Here is a 19,948-nt window from a genome sequence, read left to right as displayed (position 1 = left end):
GACTCTGTACGACTCCAACCACATGAGTCGGAGTCGACTCCAAAAATCCTGGAGTCGTGCACCGCTAGTGGTAACAAGTGGAAATCCATCTCATTATTACCATTGCCACTGAAATTCCCAGATTGCATTTCGAGTACCACGTTATGACGAAACCTGTGTTATCCAATGGTTATTTGGAAGAGGGTCGCCCGTCAACCAATCACAGACCTTAGAGTTTTTAAAGGCATTTAAAAGAGGGATGTTTGAAATTAAACAAGACGCAGTTAGCGAGCGATTGACTAGAGTGCAATGTGCATTTTATTTTTATTTTATTTACTTAGTTAGTTAAAACGCTAGTTATCCCAGATGAATTATTACTATAGCTACTAAACTCGTGGTCTGATAGCAAATATCGAAATACTATATAGAGTTAACGTTTGCTAGACGAGGTTTCTTTCGCTTGGAATCGACATCTCTGGTTTGTCTGACTTGCTAGCTAACGTTAACGAGTTGGCTAACCCGTCATCAGTGTGCAGAACTGAGACTCGGTTTGCTAGATTGGGGGTTTGGTGTCCAATATTCGTCAATACACGACGTGAGAGAAGTCACTGCTGTTTTTTTTTTTTTTGAACCGTCGTAAGCTAAGATTTCGGTAAGTTTTAGACCCCATAAACCAAATATGAAATATGGATGTTACTGAAGTTAACTAGCTAACGTTAGCTATCAATTAGCTAGCTTGCTAATTTTTCTTTTGGCTAACTTGGCTAAATGTGTTAACCACATTTTTTAAAATATATATATATATATTTCTACAGAATATGGATGCTGCTAGACTCAAGATGGCAAAGGACTCGAAGCTTCAAAGGCCTGTGTCTGAACACAAGGTCAGTTCTGCATTGTAGTTCACTGTTCACACTCTTTGTCATGGAGATCTACAGGATGTGACTTTAGTTATGAAGACAATCCTAACCCCGTTCATATCACATGATTCCAACTAACTAATGGTCAGTGTTGTGTAAACCACTCTTTGAAAATAACCAACTACAATTGACCAAGAAAGTACCCAATTAACTAATTCCAGTGTGAAGTAAGATGCACTAAATATACAATTGAAAGAAATCGATGTTACTTTAGCTAACGAAAGTTACTTTTTGAATGTGTTTAAAACTGATTTGCCTAGTTGACTAAAATACAAGTTGCTAGTTCACATCCAAACACACTTCGTGAGATTGTTACTGTAATCTGAAATGTCAGACTACAAATTGAAGGAACAGGTCACTTTGGACTCACATTTTAAGTGTAATTTGGTGTATAAAACACAATGTTTCAAGTGAGAATTAGGCAGGTTTGATGATGAAATATAAAGGGTTTTATTGCCTTCTGCACCTTTTATTTTTTACATTGAAGTAGTGTAGCTCCGGTAAGCAACACTGCTATATGTCAAAGTAGTGTAGGTAAAGGGGGTTACATAGTCAATTGTATGACTGAAATGAGTCTTCTGCATTTAACCCAACCTCTCTGGCTCCAAATCAATCAAAGTTAAGACATTTCTCATTTATACAGCCTGAATTTGAAATAATTGACTTAATCTCATGTGAAGTTACTTACAACCTCTTTATGTTTGGTAAAATGACTACTCAGGGCTGGGCTAAACGGATACCGACTGTATTGTTAAAGCCTGTGGGTGTTCCAAATAAGCCCACGTCCAGAAATCAGTTTAAATGTCCAAATGTTGAAGACTCATTTCTTATCTAAGCTTAACATCTAAAATGATTAAATTACTGTTTGTTATGTGACATTACTCATAACAGGGGTGTCTAATTTGTATCTGTAGACTTGACTAGTTGAATCAGGTGTGGTACTGCTTGGTTGGTTCAAAACCCTGCACCCTCACTATCCCTTTAAAACACCATGCACAAATTCTTTTGAAAGTGGGTTCACATTTGCAGTACTGTTAATTAGTAAAATGTGTTTTAAGCCTGATGTTGTATTGCAAAGGTAGCTGGACCAAAAAGGAATCACCTGAATGAATCACCTGAATGAAGGACAATGTCCTAACCACATGAGTAGTCCAATAGTCAACTTGTCCCTCGATTCCAATTTGTCCTCTACTTGTAGGTGTTCTATCCTTGAAATCCCTAAACTGTAATCTTAAGGGCATAACTGTAGCTTGAGCATCTTACTTAAATTAAATCTAAAGAAAATACATGACTGCTTAGGTTCACTGCATGTTAGGGATGTCAACACACGATCCCAATGTGTTTCTATGCAAACTGGGCTTAATGGGAACATGCTGGGCAACAATCGATTCATGGAAGAAAAGTACAGTGACATTTACTCTAAATATTTGGAAACCAATGTGCTGAGTTATAAACATGCACTACACTACAATATGCCAATTTAGTACTAAGACATGTGAGCTTAACTTATGGGAAAAAGGGGTACCTTCTAGCCTAGTGGTTAAAGTGTTGGCCTACTAACTGAAAGGTCAGCTCAGGAATTTGATCCAGCAACAAGGTAAAACATCTATGCCCCTGAGCAAGGCAATTAACCCACTGTTCCCTGGGTGCTGACGTTGCATAAGACAGCCCCCTGCACCTCTGATTCAGAGGTTGTGTTAATGAGGAAGAACCGTTTTAGTTGTACAACTGAACAGGGGCTGCCTTAACCGACATCCAAGTCTTTGGATCCCGGGGAACAGTGGGTTAACTGCTTTGCTCAGGGGCAGAACAGATTATTACTTTGTCGTCGTGGGGATTCAATCCAGCAACCTCAGTTACTGACCCAAAGCTCTAACCACTAGGGTTACCTGCTGTCCCTCAATAGGCAATAGATGCTAATTAATGCCCATGTAGTATAGCATGTGCATATCAACATTCATCTCTTCATTTTACATTACCTATGATCACTTGTCTGAGAATGTACAGAAAATATCTGGGAAGTGTAGCTGTTGCTATATAGATGTCTTGGACATTGGCCTCTGGTAGGAATATACACAACTGTGTAACATCTATGGATTGAACCACATGAATGATTGAAGGGGGCTGTAGGGTATAAAATATACCCTTATCTACTATAAACACTACCTAGAGTTGAAGTTAGTTCAAATAACACAACGCTAATTATGTTAGCGGCAGGTAGCCTAGTGGTTAGAGCGTTGGACTAGTAAAGGAAAGGTTGCAAGATCGAATCACTGAGCTGACAATGACAAGGTAAAAAAAAATCTGTCGTTCTGCCCCCTGAACAGGCAGTTAACCCACTGTTCCTAGGCCGTCATTGTAAGTAAGAATTTGTTCTTAACTGACTTGCCTGGTTCAATAAAAATGCAACATGTAGTTACTGCTCAGTTGAACTTGCTACATGTGTTGTGGATGGCCTTGTGGGACTCATTGGCCAGGCTACATTAGTACTGCTGTAACCAAAGAAACAGGAAACTGTCATCCTCCTAAATAGGATATATCATGGCTTGACCCAAACCATTGACTGCAGTATCTAGCATGCAACCAACTACTTTGTGTTTCATAAAGCAGTGTGCTGATTTCCTGTTGTCCTGCCTTAATAGTACTCGACTTCCCTCCCCTTATGTTTAGCTTACCAGTGATGGGCCGAAGCGTGTTCCCGTGTCCCAGTCGTCCAGTGGTCACAAACCTGTGGCCTACGCCACACCAGCCCAGCGCGTTCTCGGGCCGTCAAATGGGCCGCAGCGTATCCAGCGATCCATGACCCAGAAGCCGGAGACCACTGTCCCACACACCAAGAGCACGCAGCCGCAAGCTGGTTATCAGAATGTGAATCCTGTTCAACCCCAGCCTAAACCGCAGTCTCAAATACAGAGCCTCAAATCTGTTAAAGGGCCACCTCAAACCCAGACCCCCAGCCAGCCAAAAGTTCAGAGCCAGCCAAAGAACCACGCCAACGCTTCAACTCCAAGTTCTGAGCCAGCCAGAGCCACTGAACATTCCAAGCAGGAAAAGCCACAAAGTAAGAACAAATGTTTTCTAATGGTCAGATTGGTTTGGTAGCTTATTCCTTGGTCCACTCTTACAATTGTTTTGTTTGTTCAGATAAACCTACCAAGAGTGAATCCTCAACTGCTTCTTCAAAGTAAGTGCAGGTGGTTGACTGAACGTTGACTCTGACCTCAGCAGACCAGGTGCTATGACTCTGTTCTAATGTGACTGCTGTAGAATGGGTGCAATACACATCTGCGTTGTTACTGTGACGGTAATGGTGGCTCATCTTCCTATTGTAGGAAACGCTGGGCCCTGGAGAACTTTGACATTGGTCGTCCCTTAGGGAAGGGTAAGTTTGGCAACGTGTACCTGGCCAGGGAGCGCCAGACCATGTTCATCCTGGCCCTCAAGGTGCTCTTCAAGAAGCAGCTGGAGAAGGCCGGGGTGGAGCACCAGCTGCGGCGGGAAGTGGAGATCCAGTCACACCTCAGGTGGGTGCTGATAATGCTGACATTCAGATGGACTGACTGGTGGTTGCTAGGTCTGTTTTTAATGCTTTAGTCAACTTTTGTTGGGGCATAAGGAACATTCAAATTAATAAAACTCTTCAACAATTGAGCTTTACAGTACTCAGTCCTACAGACACAAGGCACTGCGTGGTTGGCTAATAGGATCAAATATTTTCTGTCCACCAGGCTAGTCCTAGTATCATTCCTGTGGATGCGTAACCCATCGGCTGTATTGTAAAACGTGATATTAATTCAGCTATTCTCTCTCTCAGGCACCCCAATATCCTGCGTCTTTATGGTTACTTCCACGACACGGCTCGTGTTTACCTCATCCTGGAGTTTGCTCCTAAAGGGGAACTGTACAGTGAGCTGCAACGATGCGGAAGCTTTGATGAACAAAGGAGTGCCACGGTAAGAGGAATTAGTTGTGTAGTTATTTATTGTTTACTTGGAGAATAGTTTGGCCTGTGACTAGTTTATGGAATTATTTGAAATGTGGCCTGCGCTGGGCATAACGACAACCACGAACATGGCACTAGTAATACCATAACTATGACCTTTTTATTGGTTTAGGCTAGGCATGGGCAGTTTCCTGCACAATAATGATTCTTAAGGTCTGCAACCACAGCTGTTCTGTTTGCCTGTAGGACACTCAGGGGACTGAGTTGCAGCGATCTAAATATCAAGATGAACTTGAGTGTCTTTGCTTTCCTGAGTGTTCCGTTACCTTGACACTTCTCAATCACTTCAAAGCCTACAATCATTTGACTTCAAATGAGTCCTTACTGGATTTGCCAGATCTTTGTAGTCCTAAATGACCTAAAAGTAATTTTAAGAATATATTATCAAAAATTTGTTACATGTTAGCTGGGAAAATATGAAACGTCTTAAAATCACGTGCTGAGGCTGCTGTTCCTAAATCTTTGTGCGGCTCAGACGTGTTGGTCTCCCTTCTAAATCGAAGCCGTTCTGTTTCTCCAGTACATCATGGAGCTGGCGGATGCACTGAACTACTGCCACTCTAAGAAAGTCATCCACCGGGACATCAAGCCTGAGAACCTGCTGCTGGGGGCCAACGGGGAGCTGAAGATAGCAGACTTTGGCTGGTCGGTGCATACACCCTCCTCAAGGTAACCCCTCCATCCGTCAGTCTCCCTTGTTGGCAGTTTAGTCGCAACTTGAGATTGTGTAAGGACATTGGTGTGAAGTGAGTTTGCTTTTTGCAGCCAGAAGCATTGTCATGTGGAATAGGGACGTTAGTTTTCCATCTGCTACATTCCTGATGTTTCACCTCACTGAATAGACCCTGATGTGCTTCTTCCACCCTCTGTCCAGGAGGTCAACTTTGTGTGGAACTCTGGACTACCTGCCTCCAGAGATGATTGAGGGCAGAACCCATGATGAGAAGGTAGATCTGTGGAGCCTGGGGGTGCTCTGCTATGAGTTCCTGGTGGGTCGCCCTCCATTTGAGACGAAGAACAACGAGGACACCTATCGCAAGATCTCACGGGTCAGAACCGACTAAAGTTATTTCATGTAGAGCTGTTGGTGTTGCTTTACAATTAGGGAGGAAATAACATTCTACAGCAGTTGTACACGTTGATTCAGCTTTGCTCTTATTGGTTTACGTTTAGATCAAATTGTATTTTGTCACATGCTTTGTAAACAACCGGTGTAGATGACTTCATCTGGTGCTCAGTTGGTAGGAGCTTAGCGCCTGCTGTGAATGGGTCTCTTATTTAGCTGTTAGCTATTGGTTGACAGTCTTCCATTAATGCATACACTGTTGATTCAACTGGACTAGTGTTAACAAAACGTGGAATAGTCTTTCACCCAGTTCAAACCGCGGTACTGGGAACATCAAGGTAGTGTTTATTTCCTGCATGGATCATGTACAGACTAAATGTGTTTAGGATTGAACTGACCATGTTTATGTTATATACCTAGAACATAACTGACTCCCTCTCCTTCTTGCAGGTGGAGTTTACTTACCCAGTCCATGTTAGCGCCGGCAGCAGAGACCTAATAGACAAACTGCTGAAGCACAACCCCCTCCACAGGCTCCCTATCCAGGGTGTTTTGGCCCATCCCTGGGTGGTGGAGAAATCGACCAAGACGCCCACCGCCATGTCTCACAGCCCAGAGCAAAACAAATGAGGACCGTTGCATGGTGTTTTCATGAATCCTGGTTGGCTGTTTCCCAGCACCTACACAGTACTGTGGCCACGGTCGTGTTCATTTAGGTCACATAACAAAAGTCATCGTTATTGGACTGCTTCAGTCGTTATTTAGTTTGCTGTCTAATGAACACGCCGTTTGCTTAATGCCTCGACTATACTGCTCACTGCTATGGACAACTTGGCTTTCTTCTCTGACTGTGTCGTCTGGCGTCTTGATGCCCTTCTGTAACTTCTGCCTCTTCTATGGCATTTTATCTTTGTAAATATTTTACTGTTTTGTTAGTAAAATTATGAGAATATTATGGAATTCACTGTCATTACTTGAATAAATATTTTGGCTTGACATGTTGTAGCATTGTTCATGAGGGATAGGAAGTTACAATGCCAAACTTGCGGTGACGCATCGCTCATTTATGCAATGTTTTTTACTTTGAGGTAGCCCAATCTAATGCACAGGTTATATGGACAACTACAGTACATTTAAGGTTACTTTGTTCAAATCATTCAAGTACAGTAGCCAGACCGCGTTTCACTGGTAATGGCAACTCCCTTGATTGCCACTAGGTGGCGTACCACTCATTCTAATGAAGCAGTCATATAGATCCGGAGAAATAAAGAATTTGCTTCAACTTCACATTTTCATGTGACTATTTGAGCTTTACGTTACATTCACTATATACTATGCAACACAACCCTTGTGTTTAATCACAGGCTAATTATGCCATGGTTGGCTATACATTCTTATTAACACTCGACGGTAAGCGACGCAGTAGCCTCAATCGTTCCCTGTGCCTCGTCTACGTTCAGGTGTCACTCGTTAAAATGGTTGATTCAACGCTTAACAATCCAGTTGGTTAAGCGTTTGCGTCACGTATTTAGTGTTTGGCCTTTGTCCAATACTCCATATCAGTTATGCCGTTAATGATTTATTTTTGATTGTACCTAGTGACGATCAACCATACCTCCACTGATGTGAATTTGATAAAGCAACTAAGCCGAAGTCTTATATGTAGCAAAATTGCGTTTAGTCATTTCTGTGAATCTCGATTCTCAGCTCAAATACTTTCATATATTCGTGTATACCCCTTTAAATGAGTGGAATCTGCTATATTGGCTACACCTATCGCTGACCATTTAATTTTTTTAATTTAACCTTTTAACTAGGCTAGTCGTTTAAGAGTCAATGATGGTCTAGGAACAGTGGGTTAACTGCCTTCAGTGGCAGAACCACAGAACCTTTCGGTTATTAGTCCAACACTCTAACCTCAAGGCTACCTGCCGCACAGAAGCCGAGCACACAGCCATTGCAATCTCCATAGACATTGGCAGTAGAATGGCCTTGCTGAAGAGCTCAGTGACTATCAACATGGCATCATTTGATGCCACCTTTCCAACAAGTCAATTGGTCAGATTTCTGCCCTGCTAGAGCTGCCCCGGTCAGTGCTGTTAAAGTGAAGCTTCATAGAATGGGTTTCCATGGCTGAGGATTCGCACACACGCCTAAGATCACAATGCCATGTGTCAGCTGGAGTTGTGTAAAACTCGCTGCCATTGGACTCTGGAGCACTGGAAACACGTTCTGAGTGATACATTACACTTCACCATCTGGCAGTTTGATGGACAAATCATGGTTTGACTGATGCTAGGAGAACGCTACCTGCCCGAAAGCATAGTGCCAACTGTAAAGTTTGGTGGACGAGGAATAATGCTCTAGGGCTGTGGTTCAGGTCCCTTAGTTCCAGTGAAGGGAAATCTTAAGGCTACAGCATACAATGAGACACTAGACAATTTTGTGCTTCCAACGTTGTGGCAACAGTTTGGGGAAGGCCCTTTCCCTGTTTCAGCGTGCCAATGTCCCCAAGCACTAAGTGAGGTCCATACAGAAATGGTTAGTCGAGATTGGTGTGAAAGAACTTGACTGGCCAGCAGAGAGCCCTGACCTGAACCCCATCTAACGCCTTTGCGATGAATTGGGACGCCGAATCGCCCAACATCAGGGCCCGACCTCACTAATGCTCTTGTGGCTGAATGGAAGAAAGTCCCTGCAGCAATGTTCCAACATCTAGTGGAAAGCTTTCCCAGAAGAATGGAGGCTGTTATAGCAGCAAAGTGGGAACCAACTCCATATTAATGCCCATGATATTAGAATGAGATGTTCGATGAGCAGGTGTCCACATACTTTTGGTCTTGTAGTGTAGTCAGACAGCAACGCCTCTTTTCATCTCATCTTTTCCCTTTTCTAATCTCATCCTCTTTAGTAGCCTACTTTCAGCTGTAGAGCTTGCAGATTGGGTTGAGGTAGTCAAGAGCTACTGTAAACCTCTGTCAATGCCCATATATGCATTGACATCAACAGATTGTTAACCTTATGGAGATGGACTGTGCACGATGTGCAGGTCCTCACAAATAGGCCTGCGGTCCAGATGCATTTTTTTTTTTTAAACACGCAACCCACATGTTCGATGAACAGGCAGGCCTATCTGCTTGTGCCCCACAGCAAAAATCTGGCAAACAGCATACCGTCTGTTATAACTTCATTCCACTAAATTTATACAAGCATGATGAACCAAAGTGGACTAGGCCTACAAGCTGCACATAACCTTAAACTATTAACCTTTAGACTACCATTTTCTTTATTCTATATAGCGTTTTAGATATATAGGGCTAGGCTATTCCAAGCAATAGCACAAGCTACTGTCATTATAGACAATTACTGCCTAAAATGTACCATTAATCGAAGCAAACTGTAACAATTATGACACGTGACTTGTGCACCTGCATTCACTGTTGGCAGTGCTCACTTGAACCTCTCTCTCGCGCGCGCTTAAAAACAACACATATTTAATTAACTGAAACATTACCTTTTTGGTCTTGATTGTAATTGCATAATTCCTGTAATTCAGAGTGGCTATTACACAGGAATAACACTCATAAAACGTTAATCATTAAACAAAACCATGCATGTATTTTTTTATTATTAATCGTATATATGCAAAAAAATCTAAGTATTCTTCAACATTTTTTAAACATTTTATTCTATTTATAGAGAAAAAATACATGTTTCTCACGGTTTTCGTTTTCATCACATAAAACCACACACATGTATACAATATAATTTCACTTATTTCTTTATTCTTTAATATTCATTTTCACGGTATATGATAACGATTTATGAGATATAGGCTACATTCCATCTTTTTGAAACCACAATAACACTACACATACGGTTTTATAACATTTCCACGTGACCCGTTGGATTGCACAGAATGAAAAAATGTCTTTATGGACATGTTCTTCTTTGAATGACGTTTTCATATTTGTGTTATTGAAGACACTTGATTCCGGACCTCGAATTATTCACATTAATATCGCATGAATAGTTTACAATTAAAATGCATAATGTGAAACAGGGGATAAATTCGAATTGAGAGTGACAGAATTCCACGTGGGTTGGGTGTTCTTACTGACGCGACAGTATTTTCCTCTGTCTATGGCGAATATGGGTCAAATAACTTTGGAACTTGTGGTCCTAAAACGCCGTTCTCCGAACGCTAACGATTTGGCATTTTGACTTCAAGGGGATTTGCCGTTTTTTTCCCCTCACAATTTCATGTGCGACAGGTAAGTGTAAGCCTAACGATATGTTGTAGGCTAATGGTTATTCATTCAAATATCCAAAACACGTCTTTCCTTACTCTGGTTATAACCGTTTTCTTTTCCACCTTCCAACTCCAGAATGATTTTCTTATCTGTCTCAATATCATACATTCAATGCATAGTTAAAGTAGCTGTGCATGTAATTAGACCACCATAATCATACTGTTTCCATTATAGCGCTTGGAGAGAATAATTACTTCTCAATAAAGATATTTGAGATATTCCTCGTATTCAGTAACACGTTATATGGGCATAATCCATGATATGTATAGGTGTAGGCCGTCATTGTAAATAATAGTTTGTTCTTAACCTACTTGCTTGTTAAATAAATAAAACAAAAGTATTCTATTTTATTCTGTCTTGGTGATATACTTTATTGCCATTATATTAGTTGTCATCATGATTAGGTCCACATTACAATATTGGAACTATTGTAAATCATTTAGAAGAAGAAAATGGCAATATATCAAAACGTACAGCTTCGTTTTGTACCATTTAGTCACATTATGCCGTAGAATTGTCAAAGTCCACAACCACACGCACTCCTAGAATAAACGCTTCTGGAAAGAACCGACAAGGGGTTTATTGCTTGGCACCCCGAAAGGTTCTATATAGCACCATTTTGCAGGGTTCTTTGATCAGAACCCCCAGGGGTTATTCTCCACGGAACCAAACGTTTTTCAATATAGAACCTTTGGGTTCCATATAGGGTTCTAGACCAACGTTGGTTCTATATAGAATCTTAAGTTGTGCCATACATGAAGCAAGCATAGGACCCTTTTTGGTTCTCTCCAGAAGCTTTTTTTTCTAAGAATGTAAACTTGAATGTCAAATGAAATGGCTCTCCAGGTGGCACGAGACCTCCATAGAGAGATGAAATGACGCATTGCTCATTTAGCAATTTTGTTTAGGTCGATTGAACTATTGTAAACCTTCACTCCACTGAAACATATGGATATTCATTTAGTCATATTTAGGCTATACATTACAAGTTGAATTGTCCATATCGTGTGTCATGTTTTGTGACTTTTGTGTCTCTCACTCTCCGCGCGCGCACGCGTGTGTGTGTCAATGCAAGGGTGTAATGAGCACGCGAAAATGTGTGCGTGCACTGCATTCTGTGCGCGCATTTATTTCGCATGAATTGTGTAAGCATGGGCTGACTGCGCTCAGTGGTGATTTCAGTTATTCACTTTAAGATGGTTGTGCAGTAACATCTATATCCAGCAGACTGTTGCTTGGCTAATCTTCTATGCCATATTTATAAGCTTCTATGAGTCCCTCCATTGAGTGGATGAAACCGGAGATAGCGCATATGCCTCCTATTACAAATATAGCGACATCAAAGAATACGTGGTGCCATAGCAGCTTTCTCCATAGCAGCTTGAGGTGGAAGAGGCTGGGGAGCAGAAAGCACAGCCCCGCGCCCGTCATGCTGCCGGTTAGACCCATGAGAAGGGCAAAATGCGGTACATAAATGGCCATGAGCAACGTGAACACCACAAGGCTGCATCTGAGAGTGAGGCCCCACGCTTTCAGGCGTCCATCGCCCCCGTAGCAATTTGGGAACCACGTGCGTTCTTGTTCATTAAAAAAGGATTTCTCCAAAACCTCGACTGCAGCGAAGAATGGTAATGGGTATGACAGTAAGGCTTTGGACACTAAGAAGAGGTTTACGACAGCCCTGATGGTTGAGGGCAGGTTGTCTGTGATGACCTCCTTGGTGGCATCCGCCCAAGTCAGGTAGGCCACGAGGGCGAACAGGCCTTTGAGGACACACGCGGCGATGTGGGTCCAGTTCATCATGCAATGGAACTCGCTGGGCTTCTGCATGTTCCCCTCGAGCGACGGAAGGAAAATCTGAGAGGTGTAACTGAACACAATGATTCCAATAGAAATCGGAAACTTCTTTACATCGATGTAGAATTTGACTTTGTCCCAGGCCCAGTCACGCGCTCTGGAGAGGCAGTAGGCAATTACCAGGATGTTGATGACGAAGTGCGCGATAGTGCACAGCAAGCTGAATTTTGAGACGGACTTGAGGTTCTTGAGGAAGGCGCAGGGTAGCAGGGCGGCGGTGGCCACTATGGCCCAGGACTTCTGAGAGATAGGAAGCGTGGGAAAGCTGTTGTACATCAGGTTACCGCTCACAACAACGTACAGGATACACGTCATTACCAGCTCAATGATCTGGGCTACATTCACGATATGACCACCTAAAGATGGAAACCTCGGCTGACAACACGCGTTGGCTATGTCCACGTATGTGTCCCTCACACGCACCAGTTGACCGTCTTCGTCCTCCTCGTACAGGCAGGCGATGAGGATTTTCCCCGTGTAGCAACATACCACGGCGGCGAAAATAATGAGAAACAGTCCGAGGTAGCCCCCGTGGAGAATGGCGTATGGTAAACCCAGAACGAACATCCCCTGAAAACACAAAAATACACAACATGGAGATGGATTGGCCTATGGGAACAACGCATAACCAGTCCACAGTATAGGAAATTCAATACAATAGGCTATATAAAATGTGGGTTTTGCTTGGTAATAACTAATGCGTTTTAATAAAGCCTAAACATATACTATATATACATGAAAGTATAGCTTAAAGCTACGGGTTTGTAGTATGGGTATGGACATAATAAACACAACATGGGTTGGCCAATTCCAGATTAGAATATATATTTTTGTAGTATTTGTTGATCATAACGTCACGCATTATAAGCATTATAATATATCCTATGTGTAACATGATTCAATGAGGGATACAATGTATGTGTTCTGGTGGGGATTCCATTTCGCTGTGAGCGTGCCCATTCCAGCTAATTGTGTTAAAGTCATTAAGGGGTTCTAAAGGAGACACGTAAAGGAGACGTAACGGTGACTGCCATGATGATGACTATGGCCTGAATAACGTATGATGGGACGGCGCTTGGCTTGGGGACTTTTTTTTGCCTCATTTAAGTATTTATTAGGATCAACCGTAAGCTCTTTATGGGATCCAAACAGGAACAAAGCAACACATCATACGAAATACACTGTCGAGTAAATGTTAACATTTAAACGGTCACCATATATTACATGGTTGTAGGTAATGAACACGCGTAATGTAATGGTGAAGTGCGTTATAAAATGGCTATAACGTATCGGAAAGGCTATCGAGAAAAGCACAGAGCCGCATAGATTAGGCTATATCTTAATGACCTTGATGAGATGGTTATCTAGAAGGTCACCTGTCGATCTGAAGGGGAGATCCTTTCAAAAGTAGAGCTGCTACTTGAATGAGCGCCGGATCGACAGAGCCAGGGCTCGTGCGTAAAACTGCATCAATGGGTCAGTACGTCATTTTCTTTTGTCAAATGAAAGTGTATGGGTCTCCTCCATGGAATTAGACTATTTCAGTATATTTGATCATTATTCTCTAGGCTATGTGTATGGCTTCATATAATGAAATACAACAAAACATTACGTTTCACGCCCAGCGGTTATCTTCTTATTCTAACAGCATGCACGCCATTCCGTTTCCCCCGCTCATTATGAACCTATCCAAATCACATAAATGATCGATGTGTTCAAATAGCCCAATTCATCTCTAAATCCTAAATCAAAACGAAATATCCTGTCAGATGGGCTCGTTCTTCTTCTTTATTTTTCACAAGGAACCATTGGTAGTCTAATTGGTTGTCTATATCGACTGCGGTAACCCATCTCCATGTGCCGTTTTCAAGTATTCATTTCGTGGTTGCAATCAGTTTGAAGGAAAAGCTATGTATATTTCTTCACTTTTGGCTGTGGCAGGTAACACGACAAAATGAATGAATGCAGGAGTGAATGAGGGGAAGAGGACACAAGCAAAACCCATGAAGTTTCATCTGGTTATCTGAATGCGTGTTTACCTGGATTGCATTGGTGACGTTCCAGCCCGCTTCCCAAGCGGTGATTTTTGGTGATTTTTCTTCTTCGCCCAGACCTGAGGCTTTAGAACCGGAGAGCGGGGGTCCGGTGCCATCTCTCTGGTAGTGGCTGTCCCCAGTCGCCATTCCGTCTTCTCCTCCAGCAATGCCACCCTCTCCACTCCCTTCTCCAGCGTCTCCACCACCCATTTCATCCGATTTCATGATGTCCATCTGCAGCCCTTGCCGGTGGTCGTAATCCAAATCATCGCATGCGGCGAAGCCCAGTCCCTCCTCGTCTGTGGCGGCCTGGAAGCCCATCCTGGCCATCATCCCACTCACCTTCGCAGTGGATTTATTCGACATGGAAGTTGCCGCATTTGACAGTTTATTTTGAAACTTGCTTCGAATTAAATGTGCCATTGTTGCTTCCTCTGTCGGTGACGTTTTTTTTCTTCTAATTGAAATACAATAAATAGTCAACAACTTTAGTTTGCAGATATGTTTCTTTACATTAATAAAACAATGCTATGGTACAAACAGTGGTTTGATAAAGCCCTGATGGTTGTTCAGTTGCTATCTCCACTTCTTGATCATCCCCAGGTTCATGTCACCTTCAGACGTCGGCGCTCCGTCTCTGCATCTTGTTAATAACGCACTCTCTTATTTAGCTCGACGAAAACGTCCGATCTGGATACACGATTTTTCTGAAGGAAAACAATTTATTACGCTGAGGATTACTCTAAATTGCACGTTGCAATTTCTAATATTTAGTTGGTTTATTGATAATAACGGTTGCAGCAGCGCTTCCACAGTTGGTTTTCCTTGTTCGTTACCGATGCCAATGCGGTACGCTTGAGCCTGGGGGTGGTAAAGAGGAGGCACGTGTCATCATCAGCCTGCCAATGCAAGGACTCTGCTTCGTGAAACACGTCTCCAGCCCCCAGCGGGCGCAGCCACCCCATAGAAGAAAACGGGAGCTATTTGCTGCATTTCTAGGGGAGGTGCTTACGGTACCCCGACCCATCCCTACCCCCATATTCTACAAAACTTCATTCTAACATCCAATGGTATTCTGGGGGCTTCGACTAAATAACTTTACGTGCGGCCTATAAAAGGAGCTAGGCGGGAACTGTAGGGAGAAACCATCAACTCGTTGGACCTAGTTATGTAACTTTCAGACTAGAAAATTACCACTTTTTGTTATGACCATTGAGTTTCATTTTGAACGAAAAGAGGACGTGCGTGTCTTCAGTGGCAAAGATAGTTGGATGTGCCTACTGGAATTAAATGGATCGAATTTAAAATGTGTTTTTTTCGTTTATTCTTGAAGAAAATGCTTATTTTCTTGTTTCGTCAATCAAAATAGGCTGTCGATGGTAAGGTGAACGTTAATTCCATGTAGCCAATAGAGAAAGAAAAACGTGTATTGCTGCTGATTTAAAGGCTGCTTTATTTCTAAGGCTTGCATTTTATGAACCAGAACATCTTATTTGTTAGAAGAACACCCTTTTTTAATAACCCGACCTTATATCTAAATAGAAAAATAATATATCCTTGGTTTTGTTTCTAAAACGCAGCCAATAATTCAATTCGAAATTAGGATAAAAATGCTGTATTTTCAGGTTAAATGCATTGGCCATACATAGCACATTTTATTGTGTCTGCAACAAACCTTATCAAGATAATATTTTGGATGAAGCTTTCACCTTAATGTGTTTTTAATTCAACCATTGATTGAGAGAACTATAGCTTTTAATAGCAAACTATTTTTGGAGATCGATATGAGTTGCGAGTTTAAAAAAAGATTGTGACGTTATTGCAGGCCCATATATGGGATCATCTCCAGAAAAGGTTTATTGCTATGCGTGGATATGGATTTTCCTTTTGGCTATAAATATTAAATACACATATTTACTCTTGCATGCAGCACGAGTCCAAAACGTGTTTATTGTTTTACTAAAACAATTTAATTCTCAAATAGCCTAACACAACTATTTCATTATAATAGATACCAATAGGAAGGCCTAGTTTGTATTAGTCTTAATAATAATAACAACGTATAATTAGCTATCAACGTGCAATAAATAATCATTATTCGAAGATTATTATTTGTAAACTTTTAAATTATAAGTTATTCTGCCCGTGCTAACCCATGCAGTGTTCAAAGGACGCAGCAGAAGCCTGGAAATAGGAGTGAGCTAGATGTTTACATTTTTTACTACAGCAAGTCACCCCAACAGCTGCTTCTTCGTCGTGTCACTGATTGTTTGCGTGTGCCGCTTTCTAGTGTTTCGCCAGGCAAAGATAAAGACTTCATGTATGAGCGCGACACTAATGCCTCGGATGAGTTCTATATTTCTAAGCCTAATACTATTCTTCATTCAACCTATTTGGTGCTGAATTAAATGTACAATTTGATTCGAAAAATGTCTTACAATTTAGGAGAATTCTATTGTTCTCTTTGGACAGCTCTTTTTGGCGTTCTGCGGCGGGAACATAGGATGAGGCTATATGCCTGTTTTTTTTAATCACTAGACATGTTTTATTTTCAAACGAGTGACTATTGATATTTTGATGTTTCTAAACTCATATTATTCTGGGCATGGGGAATTCATGAATCAATTAGAGATTAATTGATCATCTTAATTGGTCCTTTGTTTATTTCCTGATTGAGGTTCTGCACCACGTGCAGAAGAACAGCGACAAAACAACCTGCCGTCGCTGTTTGGCTTGTTTGAGTGCTGAAGAAAAGCATGGGTTTTATCCTATTTTTGCTGTCGTTCTGTTGGACTAGGCTATATCACGTTCAATACCAACCACCGAAGGCTTCATGCAGCAGCTTACCATCATATGTTCACATTTCAAATAGGTGATTTGCATTTTAGTCTACAGTCACCACGCACGTGTATCTGCCAGGTTCCTAAAACATTATGGGACAGTAAAACATCAAACATCACCAGGAATTAGCTGGAAAAATACCTATGAAAAACACATTTTTAAAAATCCCACCAGTGATTGGCAATGATATCTAGTCTATTAAAATGTTTAGCATATATCTCAATTCCCACAATGAAATGTAAAATGTTCCCTAAAATAACTGAGAAAAGGGGGCTTAGCCTACACATTGCACGACCAAACATAAACGGTATTTTCTGAGAGAGAAGACCGAGTCAGAAATACAATAGAAGCGGTCCCCAGAGAGAGTGAAGGGGTTAATCACAGGCGGCGTTATCAGCCTCATCCAGACCTCCTCTGATGTGTAGGACTGTCTGGTTGAATGTGTTGTAGAATGAAAAGAACAGCCATGACACCAGAGGAGGGGGTTACAGTGCAGAATCTGAGGTAGTTTCCCACCGCGAGACTTGCTTACAGATAATAATCGGCAGTTTATTAGCCAATTGTTTATTAAAGGTAGGCACACTTATTTTAATTAGACAGACACTCGTTTTAATTATTTGTTATGAAGAACATAAATTAGATGGTCAAAACAAAACAAAATTACACACATGTTTACATCTGCACTAAAAGAAAAACACAAAAGATTGATTATACACAAAAAAAATAGCTTATTTGACTGGCTGTCAGTCTTTTCAATCAACCCCCCCCCTTTTCCATACGTGATTCATATTTTGTCGAGTGCGCGTGATATTGTGTTCCACGAACACATTAATAACGTGCTATTGACTTTTTGTGTGATGGCAGGCCGTATGCAGGTGCAAAACCTTTAAAAAAAAACATTAACTGATGGAATTCTCAAATGGAGAGTCAGCGAGTCTGAGAGAGTCGTCGTTCGACTCGTTCCACTGTGCATATAATCTGTCAGATAGATTGTCCTCACTACGGTCCAGTCTTTAGATATGGCCCTGGTCAGTTATTTTGCAGCTATAACAACCTCTCAAGTACATACATTCTGGTTTCATCTTGATAAATATAATCAGCAAGTCAATGTGATTCCGTGTGTGTGTGTGTCTGTCTGTGTGTGTGGTTTGTTCACCAATTTATGTTTGATTCGAATACCAGAGTTGTAGCCTATAGTGAACAAATTCATGGTCTGGGTGCGATTGAATTGCATGGGGGTAATAGTGATTTTATCTAGTCAATGCTCACTTTATCACCTATCATTGAAGGCAACAAGGGGTCAAGATGTCGGGTCCCAGGAGGATTCTCAACGAATAGTTGTCACCTTGAGAATACAGATTAAGGGAAGATAGCCAATAAACGCTTGTTTTATATCGCATGTAGCCAATCCGGTTTGTGGCTCTATTGTTTTTGAGGCACCCATGTATTGGATAGGCCTTACAGGGGCAGAGGAAACATATTCATTCACAGGCCGTGTGTTTTTTAATATGATGTGGAGTCAATCGAAAACTCACCCGTCTCTTCTCTCCACTCCTCTCCTCACATCAATTCACCCGTGGGCCTCTAGACCCCTCCCACCTCAGGCTCTGAAGCAGTCTGCTCTGTCATTTTCCCTATTACACACTTGGCTGAGCTGGCACATGTCCCCTCCTCCTCCCCCAACCACAAAATGATTAATTAGCACAATATGAGCCACTGAAGAGAAAATATGTTTGTCAAATATTCTGAGATGTGGTTGAAATTCTACCCAACCAGACCAAAACATGTAGACTATGATAGCAAGCAATGCCACAAATCATTTAGTGAAAATAAAATAACAATCGTATAATGCCCATAAATAACATACTTCAAGTGTATGTGTGTGAGAAAGAGAGAGCGAGAGAGAAAGCGAAAGAGAGTGAGTGAAAGAGAGAGAGATTCTACAAGAACGAGTGTGTGAAGTGAACCTCCCGTGTCTGTGTGCGCGGGTACGTTAATCAGTGTAGTAGGGAGAAGTCTTAAAGAGAGAGAGAATTGAGAACACTCACTGTCACTGTAGCCGTGATGATGATAATGGGGGGAGAGATCACTCAGAACACTGCACTGTGCTGTGCGCTTGAGGGAGGCTGAAAGTCAGCACACAAACTCTGACTTTTTCGATCATGCGCAGTACAGTCTGGAACATGCGCTCGCTCATGCTTTGCCTAAAGCAATTGGTTAAAGGGAACAGGGGACTTGATATTGGTGACAGATGTAAGAAATCACACGAACTTAATAACATAGGCTACTGTTACAGTAGGTCTATGGTTTTGTTTGATGTCAGCTGTGTCCATGTTACATATGTAGGTTACCCCTGTCTCATCACGTTTGTATGATCTGACATCCATAACAATAACACAATTTAGGTTTAACAGTACGATGTAGAAATATGATCCAGTTATTTAATTCAAAGCTAGGCCTATTTTCATATCCTGTAAGAAAAACGTCGCACATAGTCCGCTAGACCAGAGCCTGTGAAAGATAATGCATTACTTTAGCCCAATCCCCTTTCATTTAACCCTTGGCTGGCTGACTGACTGACGTGGTCACGTCACAGACTGGCTCAGCGAGGCAGAAAATAACACATAACACACTTCAATTAATAAGGAAACCTGAAAAGACACTCCGTCTCTCTAGAGACCGCGCACGGAGCAGTGGAATTAGCCTATCCAGAGAGCTTTTCTCTTTCCGGAATCCATTAACATTAGCATCACAATCACTGCATTATCGCCCTGATTAGCCAATATTTAGCCTAATTATATTGCCAACTTCAATTAAATGCATATACCTCCTCCTAGAACCATAGAATTCGGAATTAGAATACTGGAATGTACATGAACGTTCTTATGACGGGATAAAGGTCAGCTATTTTGGTCAGGGAGTTGGTCGACCAT

At 41.7% G+C, this 19,948-nt stretch overlaps 2 protein-coding genes across 2 annotated transcripts; one reads left to right on the top strand and one right to left on the bottom strand.

The window, feature by feature from the left end:
* The first annotated feature begins 226 nt into the window (after positions 1–226).
* On the top strand, positions 227–6,964 carry aurka (aurora kinase A). Its single transcript, XM_024384264.2, has 9 exons — positions 227–631; positions 795–863; positions 3,570–3,960; positions 4,044–4,083; positions 4,232–4,423; positions 4,714–4,852; positions 5,423–5,571; positions 5,777–5,951; positions 6,419–6,964. Exons 2-9 carry the CDS (start codon positions 798–800, stop codon positions 6,596–6,598), a joined length of 1,332 nt encoding a protein of 443 aa, XP_024240032.2. The 5' UTR covers positions 227–631; positions 795–797; the 3' UTR covers positions 6,599–6,964.
* A 2,671-nt stretch (positions 6,965–9,635) lies between these two features.
* Positions 9,636–15,100, bottom strand: LOC112221874 (vesicular inhibitory amino acid transporter). The gene is made up of 2 exons (XM_024384276.2): positions 14,178–15,100; positions 9,636–12,708 (listed from the first exon to the last, which is right to left on the bottom strand). The coding sequence occupies exons 1-2, from the start codon at positions 14,595–14,597 to the stop codon at positions 11,521–11,523; spliced, it is 1,608 nt and encodes a 535-aa protein (XP_024240044.1). The 5' UTR covers positions 14,598–15,100; the 3' UTR covers positions 9,636–11,520.
* Positions 15,101–19,948: the final 4,848 nt, after the last annotated feature.

Source organism: Oncorhynchus tshawytscha, linkage group LG02 (genome assembly GCF_018296145.1).
Source record: "Oncorhynchus tshawytscha isolate Ot180627B linkage group LG02, Otsh_v2.0, whole genome shotgun sequence".
Lineage (NCBI taxonomy): Eukaryota > Metazoa > Chordata > Actinopteri > Salmoniformes > Salmonidae > Oncorhynchus > Oncorhynchus tshawytscha.
The sequence above is the reverse complement of the archived record's forward strand: the minus strand, read 5'-3'. Positions and strand labels throughout refer to the sequence as shown.